Source organism: Somniosus microcephalus, unplaced genomic scaffold (genome assembly GCF_052327205.1).
Source record: "Somniosus microcephalus isolate GS21.2 unplaced genomic scaffold, FLI_Smic_1.0 scaffold336, whole genome shotgun sequence".
Taxonomy (NCBI): domain Eukaryota; kingdom Metazoa; phylum Chordata; class Chondrichthyes; order Squaliformes; family Somniosidae; genus Somniosus; species Somniosus microcephalus.
This window is the reverse complement of record NW_028225523.1, coordinates 264,675-288,723: the sequence shown is the minus strand read 5'-3', so window position 1 is coordinate 288,723 and position 24,049 is coordinate 264,675. Positions and strand designations below refer to the sequence as shown.

The 24,049-nt window shown below is 49.8% G+C and overlaps 1 protein-coding gene across 1 annotated transcript in view; it reads right to left on the bottom strand.

Annotated features, from left to right (window-relative positions):
* Window positions 1–7,408, bottom strand: part of LOC147081823 (uncharacterized) — a 39,290-nt gene extending 31,882 nt beyond the window's left edge. The window contains exon 1 of the mRNA XM_085980654.1: window positions 6,854–7,408. Coding sequence (XP_085836780.1) covers window positions 6,854–7,280 — 427 coding nt within the window. The 5' untranslated portion in view covers window positions 7,281–7,408. The remainder of the gene's footprint in view (window positions 1–6,853) is intronic.
* Window positions 7,409–24,049: the final 16,641 nt, after the last annotated feature.

The following is a 24,049-nucleotide window of genomic DNA, read 5'->3' as shown; positions in this document are numbered from 1 at the left end:
AAGTTTCTGTCAGGGCCATGATGTCGATGCAATGATCCACGATAAGCTCATGGATGGCAAGGGGCCTTGTTTGCAAGTGAACGGACATTCTGGAGGGAGATGCAGAGAGGGTCGGTGATGGCTGCCCCACTGCCAGCATCCACAGGGTCAGCGCTGGGGGGGGGATGAGTTGGATGGGAAGGAGATTGGCAAGATTTGCCCCCTGTGGGCGCGCTGGGCGGAAGGTCGGCGAGAGAGTAGGATGGGGCAGTTGTGATTGCTGCTCGTAAGGCGGCAGCGATGAGTGCCTCGATGGGCCCTTCGTAGGATGCCAAGAGAGGCACAGAGGGAAGCTGTAGGCTTATCTAAGAGGCAGCGAAGCCGAGAACGGTGGCAGGAGAGTAGGATGGTCGAAGAGTAATGAAGGATTGGGGTAGCGATTTGGGAGGGCAGTATATCCGAGAGAGGAGAGATGAAAGGAGGCATGCCGACAGGAGAGAGCGGTCAGGGAGGGATCGAGAGAAAAGGAAAGTAGGGGGAAAAAGTGGAATGGCTCGGGTGCGGAGCGGTAGCCAAAGTGCACACACGAATGGACATGGGAAAAGCTCAGGTCACATAGGCCTGTTTAAATGTAATAATTAATGGAATACATATTTCCTGGTAGCAGGGAATAGGTTGGAGACAATAGTAGGGAAGCCAGGGTCAGAGTCAGAGGTCCCAAGGAAGGACAAAGCCAACGTAAGCAGGATGGGGCCGGTATGGAACATCGATGAACCGCTGTCCAATGCAGGCGAGTGAAGTCCAGAAGCTATTTGAAGGGTAGAGAGTTCGAGGTTGGAGGTAGTTGCTGTAGGAATGAGAGTCGGTAGCGGTGCAGAAAGATGATGGCGAAATTGATGCAAGTTGGAGGTCACCGTAGATCAAAGCGGTGGAAAATAGGTAAAATCACAAGGCAGCGACCAGCAAAGCTGAAAACCGGTAAAACGAGTCACTGGACAGCAAGTGGAGCTGCTACCTACAAGCCAGCAGCGTTGAAAAACGAGTAGAACCAGTTCAGCAGACACATAGCCGGAAGTTTAAAGGTAAAAATCTTTTTACCTTTTCAGCGATAGAGACACGGCAAGTGTAATCCAATGTAGAAATGTAGTGTAATCCAATGTAGAAATGTAGTGTAATCCAATGTAGAAATGTAGTGTAATCCAATGTAGTTCAAAGCAGAAACATAGCGTGAGCCAATGGAAATTCTACCTCTTGTATTTTAATGCAGCCAAGTGTGAGGTATTGAGATTTGCATGTAAGAATGGCAGAGTGTCATATTTCAAGATTTTTGAACATCTTCCGCAAACAGGATTTGGAAAAAAACACTTGTATTTAAGGGTGCATTTTAAAGCAAAATGTATTCACGTGTTTAAAAAAGGCACTGAGATGAAAGTTGATTAAAATGCTAATGAGCTAGGTTTTGAAATTGTAAATATTTTCTGCCCCTTGCTGTTTCTTAGTTCCACCCAAACCGATTCTACTTCTTGATTTTCAGAGCTAAGATCCTTTCTCTCTACTGTCTTTATCCTATCCTTTATTATCAGGGCTACCCCGCCTCCTTTTCCATTTTGCCTATCCCTTCTAAAAGATATGTATCCTAGAATATTTAGTTCCCAACCTTGGCCACTTTACAACCACGTCTCCGTTATGGCTATTAGATCAAACCTGTTCATTTCTATCTGCGCGATTAATTCATCTATTTTGTTGCGAATGCTTCACACATTCAGATATAGTGGCCTAGAAATTCAGTTCGGACGCTATTGCGGCGCTAAAGTCGGGCGCTCGTCAAATTTAGCGCCCGCCGGAAAGTGCAGGCGAGCTCGCCGAAATTCAGTAGATTTGGCCAACTTTTTGGCCGAGCGCTGCAAAAGGCGTTGGAACCCTGTGTTCAGGCGCTAATCCGGCGATGCAGCCTAATAACGCCGATTCCGGGCGCAGCGCAGGTGCGATCATGTGGTGAGTGTCAGCAGACACCCTGACGCCGGCCAGCTCTTAAAGGGGGAAGGGTCAACTTTGACTGCAGCCACGCCCTGCATGCTGTAGCCCTGCAACTAGGCCTCAGGACTGGTTGTGTGGCATATCAACGCCTGGAGGTCATGGAGAGGGCCCGTGAAAGAGCCGAGCGCTTCTCTGAGCATGCGCTGGGTGTGCTCCTTCATGGGGTGCGCAAAAGAAGACGGGTCGTTTGCCCGGCTAGTGGCAGGAAGGCTCCCAGGAGCCAGTTCAGGGAGGCGTGGACCAAAATTGCCCGGAGGGTCTCCTCCAACTCAGATGTTCCCAGGAGTGCGGACCAGTGCCGCAAGAAATACAACGACCTATGTCGGCTGGTCAAGGTGAGTACCCTTTCCAATGTCCCCCTCATCCTTGCATGTGCACCTCCCATTAGGGCCAAAGGGACATCCAAGGTCTAATGCCCAGCCCTGCTGCCGCTGCAATGGCACTTGCATGTTAATCAAGAGCTCTTTCTGCACTTACCACACTGTGCAAGCTATTCCACCATGGGAGGCCTCACACACAGCTACGGGGCACCACACTGTACTTACTATTCCACCATGGGAGGCCTCACACACAGCTACAGGGCACCACACTGTGCAAGCTATTCCACCATGGGAGGCCTCACACACAGCTACAGGGCACAACACTGTGCAAGCTATTCCACCATGGGAGGCCTCACACACAGCAACGGGGCACCACACTGTACTTACTATTCCACCATGGGAGGCCTCACACACAGCAACGGGGCACCACACTGTACTTACTATTCCACCATGGGAGGCCTCACACACAGCTACAGGGCACCACACTGTGCAAGCTATTCCACCATGGGAGGCCTCACACACAGCTGCAGGGCACCACACTGTGCAAGCTATTCCACCATGGGAGGCCTCACACACAGCAACGGGGCACCACACTGTACTTACTATTCCACCATGGGAGGCCTCACACACAGCAACGGGGCACCACACTGTACTTACTATTCCACCATGGGAGGCCTCACACACAGCTACAGGGCACCACACTGTGCAAGCTATTCCACCATGGCAGGCCTCACACACAGCAACGGGGCACCACACTGTACTTAGACGCCCTCCTTTCTCTTGCAGGCCAAGCTGGCGAGGAACGCCAGGAGCCTCCGTGTCACTGGTGGAGGCCCTCGCGATTTCCAGGAGCTAACGCCTCTGGAAGAGAGGGTGGCCCGACTGCTGCGGCACCCGGTGATTGGGCCTGTGGCGATCGGCGACGCCGACCCTATACTGGAGCCCACTGGTAAGGACAGGACCGGCTGCACCTCTATCCTTGCCCTCGCGCATCAGATCTACATCCTTCCCCACTGGCCGATAAATGCGCATAATGCACCAGTGCGGCCTCCCTCGCTGTCGGCCTGTCCTCACTCTAAAGCTACACTTGTGCCTTCCTGCTTTCAGCTGGTGAGGAGGAGGTGCTCCCTGAAGCCCACACAGCCAGGCCCTCGGAGGAGGAGGACGTCGAGGAGCAGCAGGAAGGCGCCACCTCGGGGGAACCCTCCTCCGCTCCAGGAGATGCCAATGAAGGGGAGACGTCTGGCGTGCCGGAGAGCCAGGGGGAGGCGGGGGACGGGAGCCCCGAACCTGGTCCCAGTGGCATGGACGCCCGCGGCAAGGCTCCGGCGGCACGCGACCCTTCTGCCCAGAGGGGGGAGGCGGTGGAGGGGAGGGCAGAACCTGGTGACAGTGGCGTGGCCGCACGCGGCAGCGCTCCGGCGGCACGCCAGCCTTCTGGCCAGAGGGTGGAGGCGCCCTCCAGTCCGGACTCAGACGTCGCCCAGGAGGTGCGCCTCCTGGACGAGATGTCGGCGGCGTCGGAGCGCCGCCACGTGGAAATCATGGAGGTGCTGGCACAGATGCCTCAGGCAATCGAAAGCCTCGCTCAAAGTGTGGTGGCTTTCGGCCAAGCCCAGGCCAGGGGCCTAGAGCTTTTCGCTGCAGCGCACGCCAGGGGGGTGGAGCTCCTTGTGGCAGCGCATGAGAGGGGGGTCGACCAACTCGAGGCAGCGCAGCACGCCAGTCGCCAGCTGAGAGGTGCTGTGCAGACAATGGGACTGCAGATGCGGGGACATGCCGGCGCAGTTGGGGCACTGACTTCTGCGACCCTCGCACTGGCGCGGAGGCGTCGCCAGGCCAGCCGCCGCCCTGCTGCCGCACACCGGTCTGGCGACCAACAGTTTGGCGCGCTTGCTCCCCGGCCAGGCCGCCCGAGTGCACGTGTGTCTGGCGACCAGCGCGCGCCTGGCATCACCCACCTTGTCCCCATTGGTGCAGGCGAGCCTGCCACTCCCCCAGCCAGGGTGCAAGGAGCTACTGCAGCCACTGAAGAGGGCCACCCACAGCTGCAGCAGCCACCAGCCGGCCCCTCCCGGGCCCGCCCTCGTGTAGGCCGACCCCCAAGGGCATCTGGCGAGACGCCTTGTCGCCCTGAGGATCCTTCCCCCAGCCTCGGCACAGCCTCACGGCCCAGCTTGAGGCGCAGCAGCAGGACGGGCCGGGGCAAAAGACGCCTGTCGACAGACTCGCCCTCTCGCCACACCCAATAGAGTGTGTTGAGCGAGGGTTTGGGTGATGCGGGGGCTTCTGTTCTGGGGGGCATTATGTGTTTTTGTTTTATGGGGGTCTTTGTGTTGTTGCGGGGGCTTGTTTTTGTTAGGCCAGTGACGAGGCCATTTGGATGCTGATGTTATGTTAGTCCTCCCCAGGTTTTGGGAGTGACAGAAGTTTGTTACTGTTTTTTGGGGGTCTTCTCTGTTTTGCTCTTCCATGTGGGAAGGGCCCTGAGGTTTTCAAATAAAGATGTTTATTTATTCACCATGTGCAGGTGTCATGTTTCAAGTGGTTGTTGGGTTAACCAGCTGAGGGCTTGCGAAGCGGCTGCGTCCAGTGGGCCAGGCCATTCCCTGACAGGGGGCCTAGAAGTGTCGAGCAATAAGCCCCCGGCGGACGGCCCTTGGACCTTGTCGCTCCCTCCTGGCCTGGTGCTGCTCCTCCTCAGGGTCCTCCTGCTCGTCCTCCTGAGGTGGTGGGGCAATGTCAGGTGGCAGTGCCTGAGTCCTGCGGATAGCCAGGTTGTGGAGCATGCAGCAGACCACGACGAACTGGGAGACTCTATCCGGCGAATACTGAAGAGACCCGGCCGAACGATCCAGGCAACGGAACCGTTGCTTGAGGACGCCTATCGTTTGCTCTATTAGGTTCCTTGTGGCTTGATGGCTTTCGTTGTATGCCAGCTCCGCTGGGGTCCTGGGCGCGCGGAGCGGGGTCATGAGCCATGTGCACAAAGGGTGCCCTTGTCCCCGAGAAGCCATCCCCTTGGTTGAGGCTGTGCCTGGAACATGTCAGCCACAGTAGTCTGTCGCAGGATAAAGGCATCGTGGATGCTTCCTGGGAAGCGGGCATTGACAGCTAGGATGCGCTGCCTGTGGTCACACACCAGCTGCACATTTAGGGAATGGTAGCCCTTCCGGTTGCGGTATTGCTCGGCATTGTGGATAGGTGCCCGCATAGCCACATGCGTGCAGTCAATGGCGCCCTGCACCATGGGGAAGGCCGCGATCCTGGCAAATCCGAATGCACGCTGCTCCTGCTTGTGTTGGGTCATGGGGAAGGAGATGAATTGGTGCCTCCTCGCAAAAAGTGCTTCGGTGACCTGTCGGATGCAGCGATGCGTGGCGAACTGGGAGATGGTCGCGATGTCCCCAGCAGCGGCTTGGAAGGAGCCGCTTGCATAAAAGCTGAGAGCCACCGTGACCTTCACTTCCACCGAGAGAGACGCCCTGGACATGAGCTGTGGCTGCAAATCTGCATGAAGCAGCTGGCAGATCTCTTCAACCACCTCCCTTCTGAAGCGCAGCCTCTTAACAAAATGCGCCGCAGTCATGGTGAGATATGAGACCTGCTCCCGGTATTGCCTGACTGGGTAAGGCCTACGTTGGCGACGCCTAATGGCCCCTCTGCGTCTAGGCATGCCTGGGCCTGTCTCAAAGCGTCTGCCAGCCCTTCGCACAAAATGTAGGAAATGAGGGTTGGCCCCCCATGCAGCCCCCATTACAAAGTTCCAAACAGCAAAATCACAAGGATGCAAATGTCAAAGCACTGGCTAGAAGCCAAAAATACCTCTCCTATGGTGTCCGAAATCAGTAATCTCTGTGCCTTGCTCTCTGTGCAGAAATCCAAACCAGTCAAGTCATTGCAGCGAAATGCCTAGCTTTTATGGGTGAGTGGATGTGCCCTTTAATTAGCACTCCCCGAATCCCACAGGGCCTCTGTTGAGTTCCATTTCACAGTTCTTAGCAGCGCCACGCCAACATCGGCCGGGCGCCACTGAATTTCCGGTTTGGGGCGCACAAACGGCGTTGCACGACGGAATGACGTCATAAGATGCGCGCGCAGCTGACCGGGCGCTAACACTTTGCGCCGGCGCTAAAGCCCAGCTGAATTTCGGCGTAGGCGCAGATCCGGCGGTGCCCGGGCGCTAAGTGGATAGCGCCGGAAATCTGGCGCTAACGGCTGGCGCAAACAGCTGAATTTCTAGACCAGTGCCTTTAGCTTTGACTTATTTCTATTTTCCCCTGATGTCACCTTAGTCACTGATGCCTTATTACTTTTGTTACTCTCTTTGTCCCTTCCTGACCCACTCTGCTTATTTTTACCTAAAACTCTACTCTGCTCTAGAGCCTTGACATTTCTCTCGCTGCTTTTAAATTTACTCTTTCCTGAATCCTCCCACCCCCCTTCATTACCCGGTCATAGCCCCATAAAATCCGGGTCAATGTTCAGCCCCCTCCTTGTGAATATGAACGAGTTACCTGAGATCAGCGGCTCCAGTGGGGCTCCGGCATTCGCAGGGTCTTCAACTCTCTCGATCCAGAAGTTACCAGAGGGCATCAGTTCCTGCAGCCTGGCCTTGAGTTTTTGGAGGAATAGATTTAATGTGTCTTCGCTCAGTGGGTTTCTTTCCTCAAACTCAACTACGATGCTCCCTGGTTTTATTGCCCTCAAGAACAGATCAAAAGGTTCAGCCACTTTTGCGAGGACGCCGGATAAAGCCATTAATTGCAATTCCCTCAGAACAAGAATACTCGCCCCTGCAAGAGCAAATGGGCGGATTATCCCGCCAACAGTCCGAGTGAAGCAATCGCTGATTCTGATATACATCCTATTAATTCTAACGGTAGAATGTGCGTCCTCGCCGAGCTGTGCTCTTCTGGCAGGTGGTGAAGCTGAACCCGCCATCGTCACCCAATACAATCGAGCAGAGATCAAGATTGGTGATTTACTGTCGGAACTCAACAATCAATTTACACTCTGCCTTTCTCCCAACCCAAGAGACTATTTCCTGATTCAGTCACTGCGATGCAGGAAGTGGTTTTGCCGCCACACTTCATTTCAGGGTGATTCAGCAAATATTTACCTTGGTAACATCACCAAATAGACAGCACCAGAGCCATGGATTTTTTTGCCAAAACTTTATTCACGAAAAACCAAAATATAAACATGTACAATCCCCTCAAAAACATTTCTGTACAACAACAACTTGCATTTATATACTGCCTTAATGTAGTTATCAAACAAAATTTGACACCAGCCACATAAGGAGATATCGGCCCAGATTTTACGGTCAGCGGCAAACGAATGGCACTAGCCATTCAATGGGGCAGTAATTCCTCCCCAAACACGTGAGTACTCACGCGTCTGGCCGGAGGAAATGCCGGTTTTCAGCATGCACAGCGCATGTGCTGAAAACTGGCATTTCCTCTCCTCTAACCCAAGAGGTGAAGAGGCTAGCGCGTGCGCTGTAGGGGGCAGCGCGTGCGTCTTGGATTTCCTCTGGTTTGGGGGATTTGCGCATGTCTAAAGGCCTCCGGTCTTTGCGCTTGTAAAAAGCACACGTAAGTATTTAAGTGGTGTTTTAGTGCAATTTAGAAATGTTTTTTCCACAGGTTTATTATTTTAAAGAATCTACAATAAGGTAAGTTTAGTTTTAGACCCTTTTTATTAAAAATTTATTTTTTTCAAAAAAAAAATTATTGTTTAAATTATTTTTTTTAACTTATTTATACTTAATTTAATGATTGGGATGTTTTTTAAATTTTCATTTAAAGTTTAAATAGTGTTTTGGGCCCCCGTAGTTTTCATGAGTTTGACAGCTCTTACTGTCAAACTCATGAATGAGTTTCCCCTCCCCTGATTGGCTGCACAGTGCTCACCTGATCCCAGCCAGCACATCGCACTAACTACGCCGCTGGATCAGGTTAGCACAGCGCGCCGACAGCTGAACCGGGCCTGTGAAAGGAAATGCAAGCAGGCCCGGGCTTCAGATGTCGGCGCGCAGGGTGAGTGCAGATTGGGGGCTTGCACGTGCGGCAAGCCCCCGATCTAATTTCAGGGCCAATACTTCCACTTGCCCACAGACGTTCTGTGGGATTTGGCACTGCAACTTGTGGTGATTGGAAAGTAATACAGCGCAGCGCCCTCTACTGGGGACCTGGGACCCGTGTGAACAATGGTGTGTCTCTTAAACCAATCAGATTGAAGAATCCTTACTAATTTACTCCTTAATAATGGTGAATGCTTCTAGCCTCACTGTTAGTCATACAGCAAACTCCGGGCCATTTGGTTCTTTGAAAACATTAAGGCCGAGAGAATGTTGCGTAGCATTCAGCCTCTCTGTACACAAAAATAAACAAAACGGCGCAAGAGCCATTGATAGTGACCATTCCCCACTTAGCTTTTGCGGCTGCTGCACCAAGTTTAGTTCCTCCCTCAGCACGTATTCCTGGACCATGAAATGTGCCAGTCTGCAACACTCGGTCTCAGATAGCTCCATGCTCTGGAAAACCAGCAAGCTTTGGGCAGACCTAAGGACGTCTTTCACCAAGTTGATGGCCCTCCAGCAGCAATTGATTTTGTCTTGGTGTGTGTCCTTGGGAGCAGTCCGTAGAGCACAGAGTCTTATGTTCTTGAGCTGCTCGAGGTGAATCTTCACTAAACCACTATGACAGGAAACAGAGAGTAATGGTGAATGGTTGTTTTTCAGACTGGAAGAAGGTACACAGTGGTGTTCCCCAGGGGTCGGGACTAGGGCCGCTGCTTTTCTTGATATATATTAATGAGTATGACTTGGGTATAGAGGGTACAATTTCAAAATTTGCAGGTGTCACAAAACTTGGAAGTATAGTGAAGAGTGAGGAGGATAGTGATAGACTTCAAGAGGACATAGACAGGTTGGTGGAATGGGCAGACACGTGGCAGATGAAATTTAATGCAGAATAGTGCGAAGTGATACATTTTGGTAGGAAGAATGAGGAGAGGCAAAATAAGCTAAAGAGTACAATCCTAAAGGGGGTACTTGAACAGAGAGACCTGGGGGTGTTTGTTCACAAATCGTTGAAGGTGGCAGGGCAGGTGAGACAGCCGTTAAAAAAGCACATGGGATCCTGGGCTTCATAAATAGAGGCATAGGGCTGGATTTTCATTGAGGAGTTGGGTAGGAGGCGGGACTACAACTTTCAGGGTTGTAGTCCTGCCTCCATCGAGTTCCAGCCAACCCACGCGATTTTGACTTGATTCACCTTGTTGAGCCCGCTCAGCGGGCTCAGCAGGCCAATTAGGAGCCACCCGGCGACAGGTGACGTCACAGATTGATATTTCATCTGTCAAGACCTTTTGACAGATGAAATATCAGCGTTTCACAGCTGTTTGAAGCTGTCAAACACTGACAATCTGTATTCTAAGTTAATTCCTTCCTCTCAGGATGACTTAGAGATTTCCCCGGAACAGAAAGCTGAATGCTGCAATTTTTGACAACTCGCAGCCATTCTGCTTTCTGTGCCGGTGAGATGAGGGACTCCCGAGACCTGAAGGAAGGAAGGCTGTAAAGGTAAGTAAAGGTATGTAAAACTTATTTAAACACTTTACACACACCAAACACACTTACCTTTGCACTCATGCACCCATCACTCACCTGAACACCGGACATCTCGACCCCTCCAAGCCCTTCATCCCGACGGTCCGCCTCCTCTAACTTGGCGTGGTTTGGAGCCGTTGGGAAACCCACACTTCAACATTAAAAATAGGGATTAGGCTAAAAACTGCCTGTTAACTACCTGTTAACAGGCAGTTAATTGGCACTAATCCCCTTCCCGCCTCGGGGAGGCGGGTCCCAGTGCGGGGCGGGTACCCGCCTCCTTTGAAACTGGCATGGAGGCGGGTTGGGGGCGGGATGGGTTCGGGACCCCCAATTTCGGGATTTTAACCCCACACACGCCTCCAATCCCGCCTCCACGGCCCAATGAAAATCCTGCCCATAGAGTACAAAAGCAAGGAAGTTATGATGAAACTTTTTAAAACACTGGTTTGGCCTCAGCTGGAGTATTGGGTCCAATTCTGTGCACCGCACTTTAGGAAGGATGTGAAGGCCTTGGAGAGGGTGCAGAAAAGATTGACGAGAATGGTTCCAGGGATGAGGGACTTCAGTTATGTGGATAGACTAGAGAAGCTGGGGTTGATTTCCTTGGAGCAAAGAATGTTGAGAGGAGATTTGATAGAGGTGTTCAAAATCATGAGGGGTCTAGACAGTGTAGATAGAGAGAAACTGTTCACATTGGCGGAAGGGTCGAGAACCAGAGGACACAGATTTAAGGTGATTGGCAAAAGAACCAAAGGCGACATGAGGAAAAACTTTTTTACGCAGCTAGTGGTTAAGATCTGGAATGCATTGCCTGAAAGGGTGGTGGAGGCAGATTCAATTGTGGCTTTCAAAAGGCAATTGGATAAGTACCTGAAGGAAAAAAATTTGTAGGACTACAGGGAAAGGGTGGGAGACTGGGACGAGCTGAAGTGCTCTTTCAGGGAGCCGGCACAGGCTCGACATAACACAAGAACATAAGAACATAAGAAATAGGAGCAGGAGTAGGTCATTTGGCCCTTCGAGCCTGCTCCGCCATTCAGTATGAACATGGCTGGTCTTCTACCTCAGCTCCACTCTCCTGCACTATCCCCATATCCCTTGATTCCTTTAATATTCAAAAATCTATCGATCTCTGTCTCGAATATACTCAATGACTGAGCCTACACAGCCCTCTGGGGTAGAGAATTCCAAAGATTCACCACCCTCTGAGTGAAGAAATTTCTCCTCATCTCAGTCCTAAATGGCCGACCCCGTATTCTGAGACTGTGACCCCTTGATCTAGACTCCCCAGCCAGGGGAAACATCCTCCCTGCATCTACCCTGTCAAGCCCTTTAAGAATTTTGTATGTTTCAATGAGATTATCTCTCATTCTTCTAAACTCTAGAGAATGTAGGCCTAGTCTACTCAATCTCTCCTCATAGGAGAATCCCCCCATCCCAGGAATCAGTCTGGTGAACCTTTGTTGCACTCCCTCTATGGCAAGTATATCCTTCCTTAGGTAAGGAGACAAAAACTGTACACAATACTCCAGGTGTGGTCTCACCAGGGCCCTATATAATTGCAGTAAGACATTTTTACTCTTATACTCAAATCTTCTTGTAGTAAAAGCCAACATACCATTTGCTTTCCTAATTGCTTGCTGTACCTGTATGTTAACTTTCACTGATAGGTGTACAAGGACACCCAGGTCCCTCTGAACACCAACATTTCCCAATCTCTCACCATTTAAAAAATACTCTGCTTTTCTATTTTTCCTACCAAAGTGGATAACCACATTTTTCCACATTATATTCCTTTTGCCATGTTCTTGCCCACTCACTTGGCCTGCCTATATCCCCTTGAAGCCTCCTTGCACCCTCCTCACAACTTACATTCCCACCCAGCTTTGTATCATCAACAAACTTGGATATATTACATTTGGTCCCCTCATCAAAATCATTGATGTAGATTGTGAATAGCTGAGGCCCAAGCACTGATCCTCGTGGTACCCCACTATTTACAACCTGCCAACCCGAAAATAACCCGTTTATTCCTACTCTCTGTTTTCTGTCTGTTAACCAATCCTCAATCCATGCTAGTATATTACCCCCAATCCCATGAGCCCTAATTTTGTTTAATAACCTCTTGTGTGGCACCTTATTGAGTTCCTTCTGAAAATCCAAATACACCACATCCACTGGTTCCCCCTTATCTATTCTGCTAGTTACAACCTCAAAAAACTCGAATAGATTTGTCAAACACGATTTCCCTTTCATAAATCTGTTGACTCTGCCCAATCCTAAGTGCCCTGTTACCATGTCCCTATTAATAGATTCTAGCATTTTCCCTACTACTGATGTCAGGCTAACTGGTCTGTAGTTCCCCATTTTCTCTCTCCCTCCTTTCATAAATAGTGGGGTTACATTTGCTATCTTCAAATCCCCAGGAACCGTTCTAGAATCTATGGAATTTTGAAAAATGACAACCAATGCATCCACTATATCTTTAGCCAACTCTTTCAAAACCCTAGGCTGCGGGCCATCAGGTCCAGGGGATTTATCGGCTTTCAGTCCCATTAATTTCTCCAGTACTTTTTTTTACTAATACTACTTTCTTTCAGTTCCTCATTTTCACTAGATCCTTGGTTGTCCACTATTTCCGGGAAGTTTTTTGCTCCTTCTTCCGTGAAGACAGACTCAAAATATTTGTTTAATTTCTCTGCCATTTCCTTATTCCCCTTTATAATTTCTCCTGTCTCAGCCTGTAAGGGACCTACATTTACTTTCGCTAATCTTTTCCTTTTTACATACCTATAGAAGCTTTAACAGTCTGTTTTTATGTCTCTCGCTAGTTTACTCTCATATTCTATATTCCCTTTCTTTATCAATTTCTTGGTCCTCCTGTGCTAAATTCTAAAATCCTCCCAATCCTCAGGCTTACTAGTCTTTTTGGCAACATTATAAGCCTCCTCCTTTGATCTAACTTCTTTTGTTAGCTACGGGCAGACCACTTTTCCTGTGGGAATTTTGTGCCTTAAAGGAATGTATATTTGTTGTAAATTATGTATTAATTCTTTAAATGCTAGCCATTGCTTCTCTACCATCATACCTTTTAATGTAGTTTCCTAATCTAGCTTAGTCAACTCGCCCCTCATATCTACGTAGTTTGCTTTGTTTAGATTTAAGTCCCTAGTTTCGGATTTAACTAAATCATTTTCAAACTCAATATAAAATTCTATCATATTATGGTCACTCTTCCCTAAAGGCCCCTTTACTACAAGGTTATTAATTAACCCTTTCTCGTTGCACAATACTAGATCTAAAATATCCTGTTCCCTAGTTGGTTCTCTCATATTCTATTTGAGGTGCCGAATGACCTCCTTCTGTGCTGTGACCATTCTATCTTTCAGCAACAACAACTTGCATTTTTATAGCGCCTTTAATAAAACATCCCAGGTGCTCTCTCCAGACTTTCTTTGCAAATGCACATTCTGGAAGGGAATGGGCAATATTTTCTTCCCTACCACAACCGTCCTGAGGACTGCATTCAGTGGCTGAGACTCCAGTTGTGCATAAAAGATCTGGTGGGAAGAGCCCTTCCCTTGCTGCCCTGATGATGAGGCATTCTGACAAATAACTTTGCCAGTCTGCTGGGTGAGACCTTCTGACAGGATCCACCATCTCCTTTTTCTGCTGGAGATTGAGGATGTTCCACATCCACACTGTCTGATCAATTTGTGGTAAAACTTGTTCTTCTGAAAAGCTTTTCCACAAGGTACAGGTGGTACAATACAGTGCAAATTGACCCATCCTTCACAACATCGGGAGCAGAGAGAACCTCAGCATATAGTGACACTTGGTGTTTGCATACCGAGAGTCTCTGCACAGCTTGATTCAGCTGCAGACAAAGGTCACCATCAGGATGAGAGTAACATTGGGTACATTGTTTCCGCCTTTATCTGTAGATCTGTACATTATGTGCTGGCGGAAATAGTCCATTCACAATCTCCAGATAAAGTGGAAGGTAGTAAGATGATCACCGCAGCTCAGGCACAGAGTATGGGCCAGACTTGTGCCACAAACAGCAACACTGATTAGATTAGATTCTTACTCATGATCAAGAGGAAGTGCTGCACACACAATACCAGCTTTCATTTTCCTCCCAGTTCTTGCTGCACGGTCCATGTTCCCCGAACCAGATGCCCAGGCCTTCAGGTAATCAGGCCTGTCCGTGAAGAGGATGAAGGATCAGTAAGTCCAATTCCCAAAGAACATCATTTCACTTTTGCTACGATTCACTCTGGCCCCTGAGGCCAGTTCACACTGGTAACAAAGCATTGAAATATCTAAACCAGGCAGGTCCACAGTTGGCCAAGCTGTTGTTAATGATTGATCAGCCAGACTGGCTCTTTGATGAAAGGATAGACCTGTCACTCGGGGCAAGAATTTTTCCCCCATGGTTGAGACATACATAGGCACTGTACATAACTGTGTGCACCTTCTGAAACTGCTTTTGTAGTGAAGCATAGGCAAGTCACCACAGAAATATCCAACTAATTGGCAGGATCCTGAAATTCACTTTGTTAGAAAACAGTGGAATGTGCAGACTGGCTCAGGGGCAGACAAAACTGCTTTTGCTTATTCTTGTGGAACTCCTCCTCATTCTTCTGCTCCCTCAAGGCAAGAGGAATTCCTATCCGACTAGTTCAGGGTGCTTCAATTCAGTTGACATGTCAGCCATGGTTCAGTGGTAGCACCCTTGCCCCTTGAGTCAGAGGACATTGATTAAAACCCTGCTCCAGAGATTTGAGCACATAATCTCAGTTGATACTTAAGTGCAGTACTAGGGGACTGCTGCACTGTCACAGGTGCTGTCTTTCAGATGAGATGTTAAATCAACTGCCTTTCAGGGGGATGTAAAAGATCCCATGACATGCTTCAAAGAAGAGCAGGGAAATTATCCTTATCTCCTGGTAAACATGTATTCCTCAACCAACATCACTGAAACAGATTATTTGTTCATTTATTGATGTAGTCCAATTTCACTCTCTGTTCAATTGTTCAATGCTGACACCATATTGGTAATAGTTATGACTTTATTTGGCACCAGCAAGAATTAATACATTACAGTATTTAAGCAGTAGCTTACAAAGTACAATTGAGAATTATATTACCTCGTTGTCCTTTGGGTAGAAGCTGTGATTCCATTCATCATTTCCTCTACTCTTGTCCTCATTCACCCACTTGGTGCCGTCGGTTGAATCCTCTATAAAGCTCCTTACTGGTCTTTCCCTTATATATTCCTCCATTTCTTCTTTCTATCTCCACCTTCTTGTGGCAAATCTTCACCAATCACTAACAGTCTCCTTTGTTCTCTAACTTTTCTTCCCGCTGGTCCCTACAGCCTATCAGGTCACTCCTTCCTTGATGCGGCAGCGACCCGACCGGCAGAGGCGGGCGACCAAATTCAAATCAGACACTTAAGAGCCTTTTTCAGCCTACCTTTCGAATTTCCCTGGCTGCCCACAGGATTCACGCAGCTCGGGAACCACATCTGTCAGCCTAAGGTGGGAGCTGAGTGGCCATTGCTCCAGCTGATTAGATGACAGCATGAAATGTACTATAAAACCTCACAACTCACAGCTGTTGCTGGCTGCATTCCCAGCACACATTTAGCTTTCTACAGGCTGCAAGTGCTTCCAGCAAAGTCGCCATCCAGTCTCACCTCATTGTTACAACCTATCACACCATTGACAGCTTGCTCCTCTGACCTCTACTTGACCTGCCATCTATTCCATCAGCATGGGTGTCATTTATACTGTCTCACCTTGGTCCTCAGAATTGGACCACAATGAGCCCCAACACCAGCAGCATCAGGCACACCATCAGCACCAAAAACAACACCACCAACCTTCTCCTCAACCACCTGATGCTGCATAGGACAGAGGGCATCAGCGCAGGGCTGCACCACACCAGAGGCGATACCCTTAACATAGGGTACACAGGCAGAGGATGAGCTTTCTCAATATGACTGAGCACCAGTGCCAAAGAAGGCTCAGGCTATCACGCCAGGTCGTCGCAGACATTTGCACATTGCTTGAACAAGACCTGCAGACCAGATGAGCGGGTGGCCATGCCTTAACAGTGGCTGTCAAAGTCACCAGTGCCCTCAAATTCTTCACCTCAGGCTCCTTCCAGAGATCTGAAGCAGACATTTGCGGCATCTCGCAGTCGACCGCCCACAGATGCATCACACAGGTCACCAATGCCGTGTTTGGCAAGTCAGCCAATTATATCAACTTTGCCAGTTAAACTGAGCAGGGTGCTTGACTTTGCCACACTGGCTGGCTTACCATGGGTGCAGGGCGTCATCGACTGCACACACGTGGCCACCATGGCACCCCATCATTACCCAGGAGTCTTTGTCAACTGCAAGGGCTTAAACTCCCTCAATGTGCAGCTGGTCTGCAACCATAGGAAGATCATTATGCATGTGTGTGCTAAATTCCATGGCAGTTGCCATGACTCTCTCGTCCTTCATCAGTCCACCCTCCCTCAGCTCTTCACTCCTCCAAACAGACATTTCTGCTGACTGCTTGGAGACAAGGGCTATCCACTGAAGACGTGGCTCATGATACTCTTGAGGAGGCCAAGTACTGAGGCCCAGGAGAGATAGAATGAAAACCATATTTCCACCGGATGTGTCATAGAGCAGACAATAGGCATGCTCAAAGTGCACTTCAGGTGCCTAGACAGATATGGAGGAGCCCTTCAGTACGCACCAGCCAGGGTCTCCAGAATCGTCTTGGTCTGCTGCGTCCTGCAAAACATAGCGCAGCAGCGAGGATTAGCACCGCATGAGGAGCAAGGCACTGAGTGCACAGCCTCTTCAGAGGAGGTGGAGCAGGAGGAGGAGGAGCAACAGCTGGAAGATGAGGAGGAACAGGAGCTGGAGGAATCTGCAGTCCAGATCCCACCAGCTCCCGAGTACATTGCTGCCTGGGAGGCCAGGGATGGCCTCATTAGGCCCAGATTTACTTAACTTTACGCAGTATGGCTGCCACATGCTGCGCCAGGTTGGCACCACCCCACAGCTACACCATAAAGGACCCCTACAATAACCAAGACATTCCTTTCACACTGACCACCATTGCTGGAGCTAACGTTATGTCTCACCATTCACTCCAACTCACTAAGCCACTTCCAAAGGTGCACAAAAATGTCTCCAAGATGGGAAAGTGGTGAAAATAAAGATTTTAATGGTTGACAATACATTAACGGAAACTTGACATTAACATTGGCTAAAACATTCAAGTGGCTACCCTTGTGAATCTACTTGTGTGTCATCTTTCCCTTCCACGTGCTTCTACGAGGTGCTACCCCTATGGCTTCAGCAGAGGTAGAGGCAGCCTGCTCACTTCCCTGATGCGACTGCTTAGACACTCTTGGTGGACATCCTCTGGGTTTTGGAGCCTGTGATGGCCCCGCCAAAGCCTGCTCCTCCTGTGACTGTGCAGGGGCAGACTCAGCCATCGTGATCCAACCAGCCATCTGGGGCTCTGACTGAGGGGGAGGCAACGGGGGAGAAGTGTGAGTGCTTTGAGAGGAGCCCACACTTCCCTCTCCCCTCTCAGCAGCATCCCTCTCACGGGCCACCCGCAATTCCCTGCTAGCAAGGAGCTGGAGAACACCTTGCTGCACATCAGTGGGGTCTACGCTGACATCCCTCCAGGACACGAGGTCAATGAGCCTCTGCCATCTATTCTCCAAAGATAGCCATCTATTCTCCCTAGAGACCATGTGGTCCTGTGAGTGGCACATTAGCTGCTCCCTGCAGGTGGCCATCCTACCCATGGAAGACCCTACAGTCACCATCGCCTACGACATGGTGGTGCTCATGTTGGAGATGGACTCCTCCATTCTCTGAACATTTGCAGACATCATGCTCGCAAAACCTGTCAGAGCCTCCTGCACTTCTTCCTGCGCCTCCAGGATCGTCCTCTTTCTGGATGGTCCCCGAGGTTCAGCGCCTGCATGCAGCTGAGCAGAGCTGGTGAGGAGTCTCCACTGCTGTCCTTGTCTCCATCATCTGCTCTTGCTCACTTGTGACTTGTGACAGACCCGGTGAGAACACTACTCTATCTCGTGTGGGACCCACCGAGGTGTGTGTCTCTGCACTGGTTCTGGGTGCGTTCATGTCTGGTAGCGCTGCGCCCTCAGAGGCTAGAGGCTCCTCTGAGGAGTCATCTTCCAATTATTCCTGGACAGTGGGCGTGGCGGGGGGGTGGGTGGGTTGGCGGTGCTCTTGATGGACCAGTGGGAGAGTAAAGAGATGAGTTAGATGTGCCATATGAAGAATGGGTACACATACCATTATGCACATGATGACCATTCAGTGGCTGATGACATCAGTCCCCATATGGGTGACTGATCTATGCCATGTATGATATGTAATTCTGTCACCAGGTTGCTGAGATGTCCCTCTCTCTCTGTCTCCCACTTCTAGCTGCTCAGCCAATTCCAATACGACCAACGCAGCCTCCTCTGCAGTTGTGAGGGTGGCCAATGATGGCGTTCCACCTCCAGTTCTCTGCCTCCCCCTCTTATTGTGTGCTTTCTTCTCCTGCAAGGAGGGAAAGACAAGAAGGTTGAATGAGAGTGATGGAATGAGTGTAAGGAATGGATGGGTTACATCTTTAGAGGGAGAATATGATGGAGTGGGGTTGCAACGCCAAGTGGCCTCCTTGTATGTTGTCAGTTGGTATGATTGCATTAGGATGAGGGTGAGTGTGAAGGTGTAGGGGGTGGTGGCGTGTGTCAGCTTCACCTCTGACTTATGAGTGGTTCGAATCGCTCCCACTCCCTTGGTTCTAGACCTTGGACTTATTTGGGGGTTGTGACAAAAGTGCAGCGGACAACTGGTTTTGGTGCAAGAAACTTTGATCTTTATTCAAGAGAGAAAATATAACACAACAATCTTAACACTCTAATAAAATGGGGAACACTTCGATACACACGAGGGAAATTACAGTAGAAAAATACCTCACCCCTCCCAATCCCACTTTAGTAGCTAAGTTGGGCTCTAGAGGACCAGGGATAATGCGCACCAAACGAATCCTTGACAGTTGAGCTGGTTCGCGGTTTCGGGGTTCGCTGGATGTGTTGGTTGGTGCCTGCCGTACACCGGACGCGGTAGAGGACTTCGACTGCGTGTCTCGTCAGTCTTCGCGAGTCCGCTAATGCGGTAGGGTGCGTATTGGATTTATCGGATGAGTACCCACTTTTCTTCTATTAGAGATAGGTTTTAGAGTCTTTTTAAGTAAAAATCTTACCCAGGGGTAAGTCAGGAATAGATTGCAGAGTGGAAAACTTGCGAATCTTCGGTTTTCTCCCGAGTTGGTTTTCTTTGGTCGCGGTGGCCCAATATTACCCAGTTGGTTGGTGGTAATATTCGGTTGGTTGTTTCGTAAGGCCCTGGTTGCCGTGAGGTGTCTGATGGTCACTGGAACTGTTGCTCTGGTTTCTTCTTGTGTGTTGACCTGCTTCCAGAACTGTGAACTTCTTCGAACTCGATGAACTCCTGAGAACTGCCGAGAACTGTAGAGCTTGTAGAGAACTTGTTGTAACTGTGTAACTGCTGAACTGTCTTCTTGAGAAAACAGGCCTTCAATTATACTAATTGGGGCCTCCTAATCTGCGCACCAAATCAGTCTCGGTTTATTGTTGATTTTGGCGGGCTCGTTAATAGTAACTTGTTTATGAATGTGTGAAGTGGTTTCGGGATGGTTCCATGAGCTGTTGAGCTTTTACTTGATTGTAGTCATTGTGCTCAGGTTTTGAGTTTCCTGACTGGGCCTGAGATTTCTATGGAGTTGGGCAAGGTGATTTGTTTTATGCATGTTTTGGATGGTCCTGTAATTTGGGTGGAGACTGCTCTTCCATGGGTCTATTGTTAGAATGTAAATTGCCTGATGGGGGCTGAGTGACGTTAGACAGTTCCCCAGACAGTTTGATTAACTCCAATACTCAAACTGTCTATTACAGAGGTTGATCCCATCTCCTGTTGCAGCCTTTTCCTTTACAAGCCCAAACATGCCTTTTTAAAATACCAAATCTTGGTTTTTGACCTTGAATCTCCCTCTGTTAGGCCCAATACATTTTATCACCCTGAAGTGGTTAGAAAAGAGTCCAAAGTCCTTTTCTTTAAGGTTTTTCTCCAAGTTTTGGGGGATCTGTGAATTTTGAGAATCTTACTGTCCCTCCTGTGATACTTTACTTGCTAGAGTATCATACTGGGTGAGCAAAATTATTGATCCTCGAGAGCCAACCTTCCCCTGTAGTTTACCTATCTAAGACCCAAATATACATTCCCCTTTAAATGTAGTGTTCAGATGCATACACAGGTAAGAATTCAGTTACATTCATATCCAAGCATGGAGGGGGTCCAACACCCCCGCACCACTTGGAAAATATGGTACATACATAGAAAAATAATGCATGGTCACAAAACTTTATCTTAATAACGATTAAGGCTCGTCCCATACCTGGTCATGGACTTTATTGTAATGCTTGTCCCATGCTCTCTCTTGTCGGGATCGGAGCATTCTGTCCCTCCCCTTGCACTTTGTGCACAGTAAGTAGAAGACTATACCGAGCTGGCTGACCACTAAAATATGGGAAGCCATTCTGATCCAGGAAGGGACCTCTATATTTTTGAAAATATCCCACCAGGGTGGAACTATGATATCCAAAATCTCGGCCCCGATCTCGACTCTCTTTTGTTCTAGAGTATAGAAATGTTTTTGTGATACTTCTACGGCTTTGAGTAGGGCGGTAAGATGTTCGGGTAGAGGGGGAATTTTATAGCCAAAGAATGTGACATAGTCTTGTAAGTTGGTTATGTTTTCCCTGACAGTGAGGTGAACAGTGGAGGGTTCAGGAATGGGGACAATCCATTCCTGGGTCACTTGAACTTCTGCCTCGGGTTTAAAGCAGAAACTGCTGTCACTCACCGGACACCAGATGTGTTGTCCATGCTGGTAGTGGGGCGCACTTGTGGTGACACAATATGTCCCACCCCCTATGAATGCTACCTGTGGGGGAACATGGCCTTATGCCATTGCCTCCGTGGTACAGTTAATAGGTCGTGCGCCAGCAGCTTTAAACCCGCACTGTGGTCTAGAATAGGCGTTCAAGTGCTGGGGACACAGGATTATGTGTGCTCCCCGGCTCCGGCACCCGGAGAGGTCAGTACCTGTCATAGCGTGCTCCCACTTTATGACATAAGGTGGGACTGCTGCGAAATGGACGCGTGCACCTCCCTGAATGATCCCAATATTCTCCACCCTGTATACCGGTGCGGGTCGAGCTTGGTGTGATTGGAACGCCCGCAATCTACTGGGACAGGGTAGGCTTCAGAGGCTAGGCGGAGCTGACACGGGCTCAGCGAATTGCTAAATGGATGGAGGGCTGCGAGGTGCTTGTTGCTAACCCAGGAGGGGACTAAACCTTGTTTTAAATCCTCCAGGTTGCTGCGGCGCTCGCCCAGCAACCATGCCCCGTATAGCACACACACCTCATTCTGTGCAGCCTGATCCGAAGCATTCTTATCCTCCCGTATGAGTGCATTTACTGTTTTTGCGTGTCTTTCTAGCTCAGCAATGATCTCCTTTAAATGGACCATCATGGCTTGGTCCTCATGTAGCTTTGAGCCTACCACTGTGTTTTCTTCCATTAGGATCTTTCGTAGTTGGGTTTTTAGACCATTTATTTGTGTTTGCAGTTCTATATCATCCAGGCTATTTATTATGGAGGATCCTGTATTGTAGGTTGTGAAAATATCATTCCAGGTCCCCCTTCTTTGTCTCCCTGTGCCCATAGTGTGCTCAGCATGTAATGTGTACAGCTCTGCTTTGTCTATGTTAGCAAAGTCGAATTCGTAGAATTTCCTAAACATTTCTTTTAGTAGGGCCTGGTATAGCTGTTCTGTCTCCTTAGGGCTCCATTCAGGTAAGTGAACTTCGGTAAGGTTTAGGATAACTGAAGCTACTGCGTAGTGTACCCCCTGGTATAGTACCTCTTCGGTCGGCACTAGCACTAACCCATTCCCTGGTCCCTTGGTGGCGGTAGGACACCTCTCTGTTACTGTCCATGATGTCGGGGTCATGGGCAGGGGCTTTCGGGTGCGTGCTACGAGTTCGGTGGCGTTAACTGAGATCGGGGAGTGTGGGAGCGCGCACGCATGCAGGCTAGAATCCCACCCCTTCCTGGTATCTTGCCATTGTCTGGAGAAGATGATGGATATGCCTGTGGGGCAGGCTCTCTCTGATCCCCACATGCAGATATAGATTCCCTGTTCCGACTCCCACCACTTATCCCAACACACACTCACTCCCCCTTGGGTCCCTGTGATCGTCCGGTGGGTGTTGTTCCCCAGTCGTTTCCAGTTGGCTGTATGGTCCCCTATGTCCCTGCTCAGCTTCCTGAGCCACCACCACCTATCCAGGGGAATCTGTCCTTTACATGTGAGGCACACACATTTCTCCTCAGTGACGCTGGCCCTTGTAGCAACGACCTGTACCCTGGGGCACAGGATGGAGGCCTCCCCGTAGGTGAACCCGGTCTGGCTGGAGTACTGATTCGAGTTAGACCCCAGCCACCCTGGCCACCTTCCCTCATGGAAGTAAATAGCGAGCTCCTCCACACCCGTTTTGCCACCCCCAGCGGTAACGATCGACGCTCTCTCTCCTGAGCACCCATAAATGTGGGCGTCCTCCACGTCACCTCAGTCACCGATGCTCACCCCTACCAGGGCGAGCAGGAGCAGAACCTTTCTCATGCCGATTTCCTCTCTGTAGGGACACACAAAACAGATAGCCATGTCCCAACAGGTTCTCTGGCTTGACAACGTGATTGAGTTTCGAAACTTAAACTTACTTTGAAGATAATTCAATAATAAACCTAAAGCTACCAAAACTGTTAAAACACACCTAAATACATCAGAAATGCTATGTACATCTGCTGCCCATCTCCGGGCAGCCAGGCTAATTCCTGTTCGGCCTCTGTCTTCTGCGGCTTCTGGGCAGCTTGTACGCCTGGGCATAAGGTGGCCTGTACCGCAGGACCCGGAGAGTCCTTCTTAAAACAACTGGGGGTTTCCCTCAATCCCAGATGATCGGGGAAGTGTCCCCTCCTGCACTACAATACACTGCCCCCTTCGGTGTGGCTGCTGAGTCCCTGTCCTGTCCTGTGGGCTCCTCGCAGCCTGAGGCCGCAGGCTGGGGACCCCTCTCGTTCTCTTTGCCCACTGCTACCTCTCCTGTGAGTCCCTCACCATTGGAGGCTGCAGGCTGGGGATCCCTATTCCTAGAACGATCCCTGACCTTGGGCATTCTTTTATGGGTTGCGGCCCTTCCAGGGCTGAACCATTGAAACTGATGCGCTGGTAACCACGGTAGTTTAGGCTGTGGCATGCAAGGAGACCTTCTTCTTAAGGCTCCGGCTACCGGGGGTGTGTCCGAGTCCCAAATAATATTTGACACAAGCCACTGCCCCCACCGGTGCGGTCTGTGAGTCTGTCACAGCTGCTGGCTGAGGATCTCTATCTTTAGGGTAGTTCACCCTTGCTGGCCGTTCCCCTTTCTCGGATTTGTACAGTTTACACTGGTTAATGTGGAGCCACTTCGTGCGGTGGGGTATCTTTATGGCATAGACCATGGGGCTTGCCTTGTCGACAATGTTGTATGGCCCCATGTACAGTGGTTCAAAACTCCCTACCCAGGCAAAATTCCTAACCATGACCTGATCTCCTATCTCCCACTCGTGGTGCTTGCGGGGTTCCAGCAGCAGTCGGTTACTCCGATGCTGCTTTCCCATGTTGCTAGCAGCCTGCCAGTGAATCTGTTTAAGGTGTTCAAACAAATTCCTGACGAAGCTGTCCCGGTTCACCTCTCTGAGCTGACCCTCAGTGAGCACCGGTGCTAGCACATGGGTGGGGGTCCGCATAACCCTGCCAGTCATGAGCTCGTGTGGGGAATACCCCGTGCTTTTTGACTGGCTGGCTCAGATCCCCATTAGGACCAACGGTAAGACTTCTACCCACTTCTTGGGTGAG